Here is a 14,734-nt window from a genome sequence, read left to right on the forward strand (position 1 = left end):
AGACTTATTAAAAATGCTACTGCCAATTTCTGGAATATTCCCTTAAGATGCATGGCGATGTCATCAAATCCTATCGCCTTATCGACGTAAAGGTTAATTCCTCAAATACCTCCTGCTCACTCACAATTAAGCCATCCTCTCCTATGTCCTTTACACTTAACTTCCTCATGATTCCACCCTGATCAGGATGAAACACCCTTATAAATTAATCACTGAATACCTCAACAATGTCTTCTGCAGTAGTTATCATTCTACCATTTTCATCCATTAACATCATCTTACCATTATCATTCTTCCTTCTGCTTGCCACATATCTAAAAAAACTATCTGTGGTTTTTCTTCATCTGATTTGCCAATTTCTGCTCATACTGCCCTTTTTGTTTTCCTTACTAACTGAGTCATTCTCCTGGCTTATTCTCTATATACTCTTCATGTAACTGATTATTACCATCATCCATCTTGTACTGCCTCCAAAGTACCTTCTTTCAAATTTCATGCTTAAGCTCCTCATTCATCTGTTTTACACCTACCTTATTCAGCTGTCTGGCCTTCGGAATACATTCGCATATTGATGCTTCATGTATTTTTTGTCAGTTCTCAAACAGCATTTATTTCCTTACTGTTCAACTCCTCATTCCATGCTATAGCTCCAATCTGTCTCCTAAGCTTGTCATAATCACCAGACTTGTACTTCCATATATATCCTTTTCTGACAGAAGTCTGCATTTGGCTAGCCACAACCCACATGATCACTCTCACCAACTGGAGGAAAGTGTGAAACACCACTCACAATTTCATCCTCTAATGAAATGATGATATAAAACTCTCAATCCTTACATGCCCTCCTTTACGTGCTGCCTGAGATAGTTATCTCTCAAGAACTTGAGAAATTCATTTTCCGTATTCCTAAATGCTATCTCTTCATTGCAATCTATACCGCCATTATTAAAATCACCCATAATAATTACCTTTCCTTTAGTTGGAAAACATGGTCAACGACAGAGGGAGATAATAGAAATATTATCACATTTGAAAGAAAAGTAGAGAAAAATTTTTTGGACATCTTACAATTAAAATACTGGACTATATGAACAAAGACATAATGAGGAACTGCAAAACCTGTTTCAAAGACACATCCTATAATTTATAAGAAGCAAGAGAATTGAATGGTTTGGTCATGTTTGGAGACAGATGACCAGTTAATCAAACAACAAGTATATACAAATAAAATTGACAAGTAAAGATACATAGGATCCCAAACATGATGGATAGATATGTAAATAAGAGAGGAGAGGATGAACAAGTTACACAAGATGTCGATTATGACAGACTGATGGTAAAATCTAGTTGGTAGCATGAGAATAAATGGTCTATTCAGCTGAAGATGTTTTGCGATATGCTTGATGAGCTCAGATGAAAAACAGAATTAGAAAACCAAACCTTTAGACAAAGTCTCCACTTAGATAAATTAAGGACTGTTAATGTACAATGAATAGACGGATGGATGATCATCTCTCCTTCCCTGATGTCTACAGTATCCCCCCTATCAATGTGGGATCCAGTACTTGGGACAGACCACTATAAGAAGAAAAGAACATAAAAATATATTTGATATGGACAACCAAAAATTGGACTTCTTCAACATGCTTTAGAGAAAGACCATTTCATCAGATGGAAGAAAAAACTCCCCCCAAAAAACCACACAATCCCAGTTCAAATCACAGACACTTCTTAGAAGTGGATCATGTGCTACAAATCCACTGAACTAAAATAGACATGATAGTTTGATTCTACATAAATTTTGGATCACTGCAGAGAGGATCACTATCGGCCTCCATACATGTAACAGTTCTTGCTCTGCTGGAGCTAATTTTAATTTTGTGTTCACTGGGTGTATATCTTCAATGTGTCTTTGATAAAGCTAGCTTGGTCTGGCAAAATGCCAGGTGTAAATATTGAGTTCATTTTGTAAATATCTATTTCATTCCAGTTTCAACATAGTTCGTAATCCAGAAACTTCAACAAGAATATCCTATGAGGAGTTCAGGATTTAAACCTATGTGTAATTTATCACTTGTGCTGTTTTCATACCTATTAAAACATAATCTGAAATGCATTTCTTTTTTTTAATTTCACTGTTGTTTCATTTTATTTGATTCATTATAATAGTAATATTACTTTCATTTGCTTTGGTTAAAACTATCTTCTTGTAGCATTTTTAAGACTTATTTTTGCAGAATACTGCTTTTGCAAAATGGAGGGGGGGGGGGAGGATTTGATTTGGTTCAACAATCAACGTATATCATTTCCAATTTTGGTATATATGCCTAGGTGTGACCCTCACTGAGCATGCTGAAAGCTTCTTCTATTAAAGATTATTTTTGATAAGTTCATAAAAACATGATCCTGATGCACTTACAGATGACTCAATGTATGATTATGGAAGATTTCACATTTTTTCTCATAGTGAGGTTGTACTCATTGTTTGCTGTGCTTTGGAGATACTGAAGAGGCACAGCTCAGGACACAGTTTTTCAAGTATAGTGTTGATAGCTGTATTTATTTATGAAAGTTATATGAGAGTAGCTCTACTCTACTGTCATATCAGTGTTAAATGCTCATTAATCCTGTGGCCAAACAAAACTTTTCTTTAAATTTGAATAGTATACAACAATGTCTTGGAATCTTTTTTTTTTAAGAAGGCTAATATATGCTTAGCTGGCATGCAAATTTTAATTTCCAATTACTGAACTGTTGTGCTTTGTGTGATGTATTTATAATACTCTTGTTTTATAATACTCTTCGAAGTATTATAAAACAAGCGAATTCATGCACATTTTTATGCTGGAACATGGTGCTAGTAATAGCTAGTCATGTCCTAAACAGAAATCCAGCAGATACTTACCATTATTATTTGCTATGCTCTTTTCTCCAAATTTTCCCCAAACATTTCTATATGTCTGGTAAACCTTTCCTACTCTGCTCTTTTGATCTCCAAAAAAGACTAAATTTTCCTTTTTCATTGTATATGCTGCCTTCTCTAATGCCTCAAAAAATTCTTCCATTTCTTCCTTGATAGAACCTTCTCTGGGAACATAAGTACAAATAAGTCTCATTGTCAAGTTCCCCATTCTGATATCCATGCCCACATCACTCCATTTGATACTGTCTGCCATTCGAGAAGATTATCATCATATTTAGTGTTGAATACTATAGCTACTCCCTCTTTTCCCTGATTGTTATTACCTGAATATATAACATCTTGTATTTATTGTTCATAAAGATCTTGCATATTTTTGTCTTCTTTGTTTTGGTAACACCTTTTATGTCAATCAGGTACTTATCCAATTCTTCTGCTAGTTCCTTTTCTTTGCCCTTAATGCTTCTTATGTTGCTAGTATACCAATCTTGAACTCTGTTGATGTTAAGTTAGGGCGTGTTCCGTGATTTCTTGCAGCAGCTAACTTTTTGCTTCACCCTGGTTCCCTGATGAAAACAATGTGGACCTTGTTTAATTGGGCAATGCCCCAGCCGGTATGAAATTGTGTCATTATGTACCATTATTTTGCACTATGGTTTAAGCCCTTAAGAATACAATTTGGTTGAATAAAACAAGGATGGGCTCAATCCCAAATTGAGCCCATCCTTGTTCATTTAGCATCCAGGTGAATGCCTAACAGTCACCATGAGAAGGTGAAGATTACACATTAAGACAGAAGCCCTGATCAGTTCTCCACATTCCTTACAAGGTTACAGGGAAGTGGCCTCCCATCATACAGCTCTGATCCTTAAGCATCCCTAATCTAATTTTTTTTTTTTTAAGTTTATTAAACTTTGTACTGTAAATCTGTTTTTTATTATATGGATAATATATAAATGATATCATGGAAAATTGCCAATAAAATTTCTCACAATTTCCTTTCTTCTGTTTTCACAGTTTTCTTTGTTTAGTCATTAATGTACAATTTCCCTTCATTTCCTTTGTCTACTACTAACATCATTTGATAGATTCAGACATGACAGAAATGCTCAAACACGAAGGTTTAAGCATTTATTTCTGTAACAGTATAAAATAGCATTAGCTGACTTTTCTGCCATTCATTATGATGTGTCATTTCATTTGAGTGGTGTTCACTATGATGCATGCTTACTGTGTGATGCACAGTAAACATGATAAATTATCCATTAAGCTTTAACAGTTTAACCCCCCAACCGGCCACGACGTCTATAGACGTTCAGCTAAATCTTGATACAAAGCTCTAACACCCATTGAATAACATGGATAAGAAGTGCAATTTGGTGTCACTATTTCATCCACATCGAGCAGTAGGGAGGTTAATAGATAATTTAGGTCTAATGCTGCCACCAGAAAATCTCTCAATCTATCCCTGTCATCGGATGGAGTAATGTGTTCATCCAATTTATTTTCTGGGCCTTCATTACTACAGCTGGGTCTTTTAAACATCTTTAACACGGGTCTTTTCTTGCTAATTTTGTACCATGAGTGTACATTTGATCAGTTTATCATCTGCCTTTCAGAAATGGCTGACTGATTAAATTTTCTTATAAATGACAGAATATTAAGTCTTTGAAAGATATTTAATACTTTTTGATCATCATTATTCTTATCACTCACACCAGCTCTCACACCTGCAATCATTAACTCAAAAGGAAAGCCACTCCAATCTTGCACTGTTCTATGAGGGAAAATTCTAGCTCATCATCTTCCTGACTGCATTTTCAAAGGATGCCTAATGTTCTCTCACCACCTTCTACAAAATGAAAAATTCCATCTACTGATATGTTATATAACTCTTTCAGAATTTTGTAAGTCTGAATATATAGTATTGTCCCCTCTTTTTCCTATATGCAAGCATATGCACTCCATGTTCTCAATCTATACTTAACATTCCACAATCCTGATATCATCCTTAGCACCCTCCTTCATGTCTTCTCTACTATATCTGCATTATCTTCAAAACAAGGAGATCAGATCAGCACACAACAGTCCATGTGAGGCTGTATCAAGATCCTATAAAGAGGCAAAATGACTTCCTAATCTATAGAAGTCAATGCTCATTTCATCACTCTATTGTCCTACAGACTGTATTTGCAATCTTTGAACCGAAACTCCAAGATCCCCAGCCTGGTCATTTTTTCTAGAATGAGCACGACTATGTCAGAGGTACACATCGAAAAGATAGCCGGAGTACTAATAAAACATGGTCTTAGCATCACATTTCAACTGCATGTTAAATGAGCAACTCATCTGCTGTCCTAAGGATAAACTCCATCCTCTAGCATATCCTGGAGTGTATGAAGTTCAATGTGACTTGGCTTACTATAGGCAGACAAGAGGATGCTGACATCTGCCTTGGAGAACATAAAAAATACATTCGCTACCATTATTATGGCATGTCAGAATTAGATGGAAGAAAACCAATATGATATTTAGAAGTTTCTACAGATCAGAAAGATTATTTTTAGAGTCAACCATGGCTATGAAGAATTTTCCTAACCTGAACACTGATTACATTAATTTGCCAAAAATCTGGGAGACTTATCTTAAGATCAACTCCTACATAGCTGTAATACTTTTTTTTTTACAACATTAGAAGGCATCAAATTAGGACTTTAGATCTTTTATCCATTATAATTTGAATTGTTTAGCCTACTCATTGCTGAATATAAACTATAACATGCTGCTTTGTGCTCTGAAGATACTTCTTGCCTTGTAATTCAGCAAGTAACTGTTTTTCAGTGGACATCCATATATTTAACCACTTTCCAGGTCAGTATAGCATGATTACTATCACCCAATTGGTGGCACAACAGTCATATCTTTAACTGAATAAACTTTAACATTTTTTAAATAGTTTCCTTGAGTATCCATTTTGGAGAACTTGCAAAATAGGATTCGAAGTTCTCTTCTTTTTATTTCATCATCCCGAATTATATTTGAGGCTCTGCTTTTTACGAATGTAACAATAATTAATTTCTTGGGGATGGTGAAATGACCTTGCATGCATGTACATACCCATGGATTGGTTTTTCTATAGACTTCTAACTTTAATTCTCCAGTATGGCTTTTATTGACTAGCTTGTCTAGGAATGGTAATTTACTATCTTTTCCATTTCCAGGTTGAACTTGATTTATGGATGGCAACTGTTTAAAATTGTATAAAATCTTTGAGGTCTTTCTAGGTGTGCCTCCAATTTACAAGAATTTTTTGTAAATTTGTAACTGTAACTTTGTAACTTTTTCTAACTGTAAACTTGCCTCTCACCACCCATAATACCTAATTATTATTACTTAATTCGTTTACAAAAATTTAAAGAACGAATGAAACTTCATACTAACACTTTGAAACAGCGTCCACCTTGCAGTGGCACCCACCTGCACTGCAGGTCTTGCAGGTCCGCTTCCGCCGGCCCTGGTCACCTCCCATCACAAATATTTGATGATCTTAAAACTACATGTCTGGTGGTACGCTGATGATGTGTTTATCATCAACCTGCAAGACCTGCAGTGCAGGTATGTGCCACTACAAGGTGGACACCATTTCAAAGTGTTAGTATTAAGTTTCATTCGTTCTTTAAATTTTTGTAAACGAATTAAGTAATAATAATTAGGTAAGTCAATATAATTGCAGCAAATTTACAGTTAGAAAAAGTTACAAATACAATTACAGTTACAAATTTACAAAAAATTCTTGTAAATCCTTTCCACATGATTATGACAAAAATAAAAATAAATAAATAAATTGCCATTTGTTTGGGGGTGCCCACTTTAGCTTTGCAGGCAGGCGACATCCAGCCTAGCACTGGCCCTGGAGGTGACAGAGGCGAGTCCATTAATAAATCATATTTCTGATAGTCAAATCTTCCATTCCAGGTGAAGGGTGAATACTGAAGACAGCAACTGAAGAGCTGTGTGATGTCAGGGAGAAATAGATCTACAAGAATATACACTTGTCTTCAACTGAAACATTGATAAAGAGCAAAACCACATCTAAACAGGCCAATATAGCTGATGAGGCAACTTGTATATCTATAAGTTTCTCTATGAAATGAGTTCTTCAAGAAAGAATCTGATTCCAATGTGAGTCTTGAGGAGTTTACACAGGTGTTTGGAAGAAGATAAGTCAGAGAGCTTTCTCGCCATCTACTATGGGACAGAGGGGGGGGGGATGTTAGCTTTATGTGCTTTTGGCACTCCATACAGTTTCAGAGTGACGGGTGTCTTGATTTCAGTTGCTTTTTTTGAGGTCTTCTATGAATTTAGTTGAAATGAGTTGAAATAGTTGAGATCAGATCATTTTTTTTTGTTTCTTTTCATGTGTGTGTGTGTGTGTGTGTGTGTGTGTGTGTGAGACGACTAAGTGGGATCATAGTGAATTTCCAAGTAAGTGGAGGAGTGTAACAACATAGAAACAATTTTGGTGTCATAATCAGCAGTATTTAAAATGACCATGGAACTACCTTTGTCAGCTTTAAGGATGATGATATCATGATTATCATGCAAACTTTTTGAGAAATTCTGTGGCATTCCATTCCTGACAATTTTTTTTTTTTTTATGCTGGGACCATTGTTATTTAATTTATACATAACTGATATAGGAAATAACTTGAAGCTGTGTATCACATTGATGGAACTGTACTTCATGAAATAGAAGAAGTTAGAAATTTAGGGGTTGTGGTAGACAGAGTTAAAGTTTAGAGGACATATTGCTAAGGTTGTCTTTAAGATTACTTGGCTATTGAAAACACATTAATAAGTACAGATAAGGAAGTTATTTCCCTTTATGGGGCCTTGATATGTTCACATCTGGATAGTGTGTTCAAGTCTGGTCTCCTGGATTTCTTGGGGATGTGGAAGCGGTAGAGAAGATTCAGAGGTGAGTGACCAAGACGGTGAGTGGTCTGTGGAACGTTCTCTATGAAGATAGGTTGAGGGTGTGTGAACTGCAGAAGTTGGTTGACAGGAGAAAAATAGGAGATATGATAGAAGAATCTATGATGCTTAAAAGGTTTTATAGTATAGATGCAGGGGAAATATTTCAGCACTTGGTTGGAGGGGCCAGAGCAAAGGATAATCATTGGAAGTTGAATAAAAGTGTGATTAATAGGGATGTGAAGACTATATTTTTTGGTTGGAGAGTTGTGAATGAGTGGAATGGGTTGCCAGAGTCAGTTGTGAGTACTTTGTCTGTTAATAGGTTCAAGGAGAGGTATGATAGATTGTGTGGATAGTTTGGGTATCCTGTGATAAGTCTTTGGACTCCACGGAGGTGCCCATAAAATAATAATGATGATTCTATATACTTATGGATAATGCATTTGCCAAAACATCATGCAGATTACATGCTGTGAATAATGAAATAACATTCTGAGAATTCATTTTCATGAGTATATTACATAGCATAGATTACATGCAAGTTTCAGAAGTAGATAAAATTTGCAAAAAAGATTATCCAAGAAATTTAGAGATTTATACAATATCTGATACAAAAAGAGACCAATTCCTTTCCTATAAATTAAGCTGTGATGACTTTTTCAAACTATAAACTTAATAAAATAGAATCTTCAATTATGGGCAAAGGCTTTGGTTACATGTTATTAACTCACAACACATTCCAAAAGTTAACATAATGAAAAGTGTTGAAAAAACCACAATTTTTATCCCATGAAAAGGCATTAGCCTCCAGATTACTTTGTGCTTATTTTTTTATTTTTTAAAATAAAAAATAAAAAATAAAAAAAAATAAAAAAAATAAATCATGACACCAGATCACTTTATAGCTGTATACAGAGTGCAAAAAGTACGTAAAGGTTCACTGAAAAACAATTCTTCCTAATCAATTTCTAACAAGTAAGACTGTCTCCCAGAACTCGCAGAACTGTTCACACTAAAACAAATAATTCATTACTCAGGAAGAAGTATTCACTTACAGTTTCTTGCAGAAGTCAGTCAAAACTTGTCTCTTGCTGCAAAATATATCATCTATCTAGATTAAGAACCTCCATAGCTCAGTCAGTATAGATGAAGCCCTTTGGTTGGAAAAACCTGGGTTCAATTTCTGGATCCATGACATGATGAACCTTTATCTGGTCTCTTTCGACTAACTCACCTTTAGTCTGCTAAAGATGAGATGACTACTCATCCTTACTCATATGGAGGTAGAGGGTTTTTTTTGTTCCTCAGCACAGGCTAACCAGCCCTATGAACACACATGGATTTACAGCCATGAATACTTACTACAACATGTGGAAAAGATAAGGTCCTTACCACTTGTCGTTATGCCCGTAGTTAACCATGAGTCACATCATGGTTAACTATGGGCATAACGACATGTGGTGAGGACCCTATCTCTTCCATATAGATAGATGACACATGAATGGGATCTCTAGATTGGATGTATCTACCACACCGTACTATTCAAAAATAAGGCAAGCATAACTCTTACTGCCACAAATTCAGGATAGCACGTCTTGTAATGCCCTCTGAGAGCAAGAGCAGGAAGCATGTTCAAAAATGTCAAAATAATATATCACAAAAAATTATTCATAATTAACTGATGTTTCAATGAAGCTGTCTTTCAATTAATTATTCATCAAATTCATTTTAGATAAAATGTCATTTCATTCACTGAGGTTTTGGTGAAGTTTTTCCATGCCCTCAGAATAGCTATTCTAATAGATCAGTTCATAGGAATATTCAAAGTCCAGATGCAAATACAATTTTGTCTAAATTTTTCATCTGAATTATCTACCTAATAGAAGGAATACAGAATTATAAGCAGGGTTTAACAAATGCAATCACACTTATATGTGGCAAGTAGCTGCAAATCAGACAAAATAGAACTTTTTTTTTTTTTTTTTTACTGAAAGACACCTTTAACCATAGTACAGCACCGATAACCACTTTATGGATATCTTATTGATTTATTAAATATATCATTTAAAAAATGGGAGATTTAGGACAAGTATATTTTTGTGTGTGTGGAGGGGGGGGAGGATGCATATTTTGTTGAGCCCTGCTTATAAGTATATAAAAAAGTAATGACTAGCCATTAAATTCTGCATTCATTGTTATAAAATATTTAAGATGATTTTTTTAAATATAACAGTGTTGTTGGAGTGTATTACAAACTTTAAAATATATACATCACCCTCACTTTTATTTTTAATACTGAAAACAAAACAAGAATAAAACAATGTCTAACTTCTTTAAAATTAACTTCTTCTACAAAATCTTTTTAATGGACATACCTTTATTTTCGTCAGAAATATATTCTTCATCACTGTCTATATCTTCACTTGTTCCATTTTCACTTCCTATTTCTGTTTCTGAACCATCATCTGTTGATGATGTTTCACTACTATGAGTTGAAAATACTTGTTCACATGAGTATTTTCTCTGCCAAGTTTCAGCTAAACGTCGTGTTTCATCAGCAGTTAATGAACGTTCCAGCTCTTCTGCAAAAGCTTCCTCCTCTGATTCAGTATCAGTACTAAAAATAAATTCCTTCTGTATTCAGAATGTAAGGAATTTGTGTGTATAGGAATGAATATATACAAGAGAATGGAAAGTGAAATAAACAAATTAAAATATTATTTTAAATATATTAATTTCCAGGGCTGCTTAATTTTTGTGCTTAATATATTAAGCACGATATATTTGTGCTTAATATATTGTGCAAATATATTAAGCACAATATTTGTGCTTAAGTGTCAAGGCTGGATGGATAACTGGGAGGAAACCTCTGAATTTTGTTGGCTAAATTCCACAATTTGGGATTTAGCCAACAAAATTGTATTCTTATTGGCATAAACCCTAATTCAAAATGATGGTAAAATATGATGGAATTTCATGCAGGCTGCAGAGTTGCCTGGTTAAACAAAGCCCCTATTGTTTCTGTCAAGGAACCAGGGCGAACACAAAAAGATCAGCTACTGAAACAAACCCAAACTCAACATCCGCAGAGTTGATGGTGCTAATCTTGATCTCTGCGGATGTTGAGTTTGGGTTTGTAAAACTAAGAAGAATTGGATAAGTATCAGATCGACATAATAGATGTTACCAAAACAAAGACAAAAACAGTTCAAAATAATTTTTTAAGCAACAAATACAAGATGTTATATTCAGGAAATAACAATCAGGGAAAAGAAGGAGCAGCTATAATATTAAACATTACATATGAGGATAATCTTCTTGAATGGTAGACAATATCAAGTACAGTGATGTGGGCTAATATCAGAATGGGGAACTGGATAATGAAACTTATTTGTGCTTATGGTCTGCTCCCACAGTAGGTTCCACCAAGGAAGAAGTGGAGGAATTTTTCGAGGCATTAAAGAAGGCAGCTGACACAATGAAAAGATGGTCTTAGCAGGAGATCTAAACAGCAGAGCAAGAAATGATTACTGGACATAAGGAGGTTTTCGGAAAATTTGGAGAAAAGAGTAAAGCTAATAATAACGATAAATGCCTGTTGGATTTCTACTCAGGACATTGATTAGTTATTACTAACACCATGGTCAAGCATAAAAATGCGCACAAATTCACATGGAGAGAAGATGCAAGAATAAGAAAAGACTCATTGACTATGGTGTAGTTGATAGAGATGTTTTCTCACTAGTCCAGGCACAACACTATACAGAGGATTTGAAATAAGAAGTGATCACTACTTAGTTTTGAGCAGGATAAAATTGAAATTCATACTGAAAAGAAGAGTGTGTTAGAAATTTTTGAAACAAATCCAAGTTAAGCAGCTTTCAGAGGTGAACTGTAGACTTAAATACACAAACATCATTGAAGAAAAAATGAAAGAGTTTGAAAACAAGAACCAAATCTTGGAGATTCACTAGCAAACCCTAAAGAAAACTTTGACTGATTCAGCCAGAGAGGTATGTGGTGAGGTAATCTGCATGGATAGAAAACTCAGAACTCCATGGTGGTCTTGGGAAGTTACAGAGGCAGTCAAGGAAAAGAAGAAAGCATATCAAAAGCTTCTGGTAAGTCAGTTTGTGCTCTTAGAGAATACAGAGAAAAATGTAAGAACGCATTGTGCAAAATTAGCTAAACAAAAGTCATGGGAAGACTTTGGTAAGAACATACAAAATCAGCAAAGTGGTAAAATATTCTGGAGGTTATTGAAAAAGAAGCTCAGAAATGGAGGAAAGAGCACTGTAAAAGGAAGTATGGATGATAAAGGAGACATTAAAACTGAGGATCAAGATATTCTTGATATATGGATTAATTATTTTGAAAGACTGCTAAATGAAACAAGCAATGAGAGCATGGTTGTAGGAAACATTCAACAGGAATGCGATCTGGAATAAATATCTGTACTTGAAGTAGAAAAAGACTATCACAAACTTGAAATGTGGAAAGGCAGCTGGAATAGATGATATTCAACCAGAAATGCTAAAATATGGAGGTATAAACGTTTTACAGTTTCAGATGATTGGAGTATAGTGCCCATAGTATCCATCTTTAAAAAAGAGAATAAAGTTGAATGTGAGAATATGCCATAATTGCTGCACTGAGTATTCCTGGTAAGATTTCTACAAGTATTCTTGAGAAACAGCTAAGAAAAATTGTGCAGGAGAAGACTGGAGAAGAACAAACTGGATTCATGCCAAACAGAGATTGTCAGGATCAGATTTTCACTTTAAGACAAGTAGTTGATAATCATGAGAATATAAAAAGGATCTGTAAGTTTTGTAGATCTGGAAAATGCATATGACAAGGTGCCAAAAGAAAAGCTGTTCAAAATGCTCCAGTGTTATATAGTGTAAATGGGTCATTATATCAAGTATTACATAGTTTCTGTGGGATTTTCAGTACTGAGACCACATTATCTGTAAATAAAGAATTTCATAAAAATAAGCAATTAAAACCCAAGAAGTTTTGCAAGTTGTAAGACTTACATCATCAGGGGTATAGGTACAGAAACGTTTTACACAACAAAAGCATATTTACAATTAATTACACATATTAGATGTTTTGATAACTTCACAACAGTTACATATAACTGATAAACCAGAATACAAATGGTAAGTTCGTTACTACATGCGTTTTGGAACATTACTAGTTGTTGCTCTCACATTCTGGGATATCAAGTTTTATATCCTAGTTCCGTAGCAGTTAAATTTCTGATGAAAGCAGTCCATACTTGATGTAAAATTAAGTCTTGATTTTGTGAGGCTTCTTTAAACTTTCTTGTAAAACAATTACGAATATATGGCATTTTTGTTTGTTGCCAAAGTACTTGATGGACTGTAGTAGTTGTGTGGAATGCCAAGCCTAATTAATGCTCTCTTCTTTTTTCGACATGTTTTACGTATTCAGACATGCGGATCTCTCCTGACCTTTCTGTCTGGCCCACATAACAAATGCCAGAAGCGCAATGAATATCAAACGCCTGGTTTTTTAATGAGGTGGTAATGTGGAAGTTCTGGTGGATGTAAGAATCTTGAGATTTTTTTTAAAGGAAAAAAAGCCACTTTTATGTTGTACTTGCAGAGGACTATAGGACTATTCAATGTATGGAAAACACTTTTTTCATATTTCAAGACAAATATTGGGAACAAAAAGTACTTGCCATGGGTTCTTCCCTTTCTCCAACCTGTTTATGGAAAATTTCCCAACTAATGGATTAAAAACTATCAGAAGAAAACTGCCGATATAACATAACCAAACATTTGGTTATATAATCAGTTTTCTTAATAATATAATATTTTTGTTATTTGGTTAGGAATAGTGGATAAATTTATCACTTTCGAAGATTATCTAAACAACTTACATCCCAATATAAAATTCACTCTTGAACTAGAACAGCACAACAAATTACCATTCCTTGATATCCTTGTCAAAGTAAATGAAGAAGAAAAAAGGTTATCCTTTTTCGCATACAGAAAACCTCCACAACAGGAAAATTTTTAAATGCTGTTTCACACCACCATCCATTACAAAACATAGGCATAATTAAAAGTTTATGAGACAGGGCATACAATATATCAAGCACGTCAATTAAAAGGAATAAAGAAATGTACTAAGCTAAACAGAACATCGCACTTAATGGTTATGAACCCAAGACGATTAGAACATTTCTCAATACATCTCTGCAACTCCCTTACTTAGACAAAATGGCCGTGTTGCTCTGTGAGTACAGTGTAAAAGTGGCTTTTTTACCTTTACAAAAAAACTCAAGATTCTTACATCCACTATAACCTCCACATCACCCCATGAAAAAACAAGGTCTTTATGAGATTCATTGCATTTTTGGCATTTGTTATGTAGGCCAGACAGGAAGGTCGGGCGAGATCTGCATGTCTGAACACGTAAAAGATGTTGAAAAAAGAAGAGAGTCAGGCTTAGCATTAAACACAACTACTTAAGGTCATCAAGTACTTTGACAATAAACAAAAATGTCATATACTGATCATAACTATTTTACAAAACAGTTTAAAGAAGCCTTGCAAATGCTTAGGATTGCTACACAATGCAATAAAAATCAAGGCTTCATTTTACATCAAGTATTGTCTGCTTTCATCAAAAATTCAACTGCCATGGGCCTAAGATATAACACACGTGATATCACAGAACATGAGAGCAACAACTGGCAATGTTCCAAAATGCATACAGTAACGAATTTACAGCTTGTATTCTGGTTTATCAATTATATGTAACAGTTGTAAAGTTATTAAAACATCTAATATGTGTAAT

General features: G+C 34.6%; 1 protein-coding gene across 1 annotated transcript in view; it reads right to left on the minus strand.

The window, feature by feature from the left end:
- The window catches only part of Mical (Molecule interacting with CasL), a 538,428-nt gene that overhangs the window by 161,175 nt on the left and 362,519 nt on the right, over positions 1–14,734 (minus strand). The window contains exon 19 of the mRNA XM_090406620.1: positions 10,273–10,514. Within this exon, the coding sequence (XP_090262746.1) occupies positions 10,273–10,514 (242 nt within the window). The remainder of the gene's footprint in view (positions 1–10,272; positions 10,515–14,734) is intronic.

The sequence above is a fragment of the Typopeltis vanoorti genome, chromosome 16 (assembly GCF_054136105.1).
Source record: "Typopeltis vanoorti isolate ZY-2024b chromosome 16, IOZ_Tvanoo_1.0, whole genome shotgun sequence".
Lineage (NCBI taxonomy): Eukaryota > Metazoa > Arthropoda > Arachnida > Uropygi > Thelyphonidae > Typopeltis > Typopeltis vanoorti.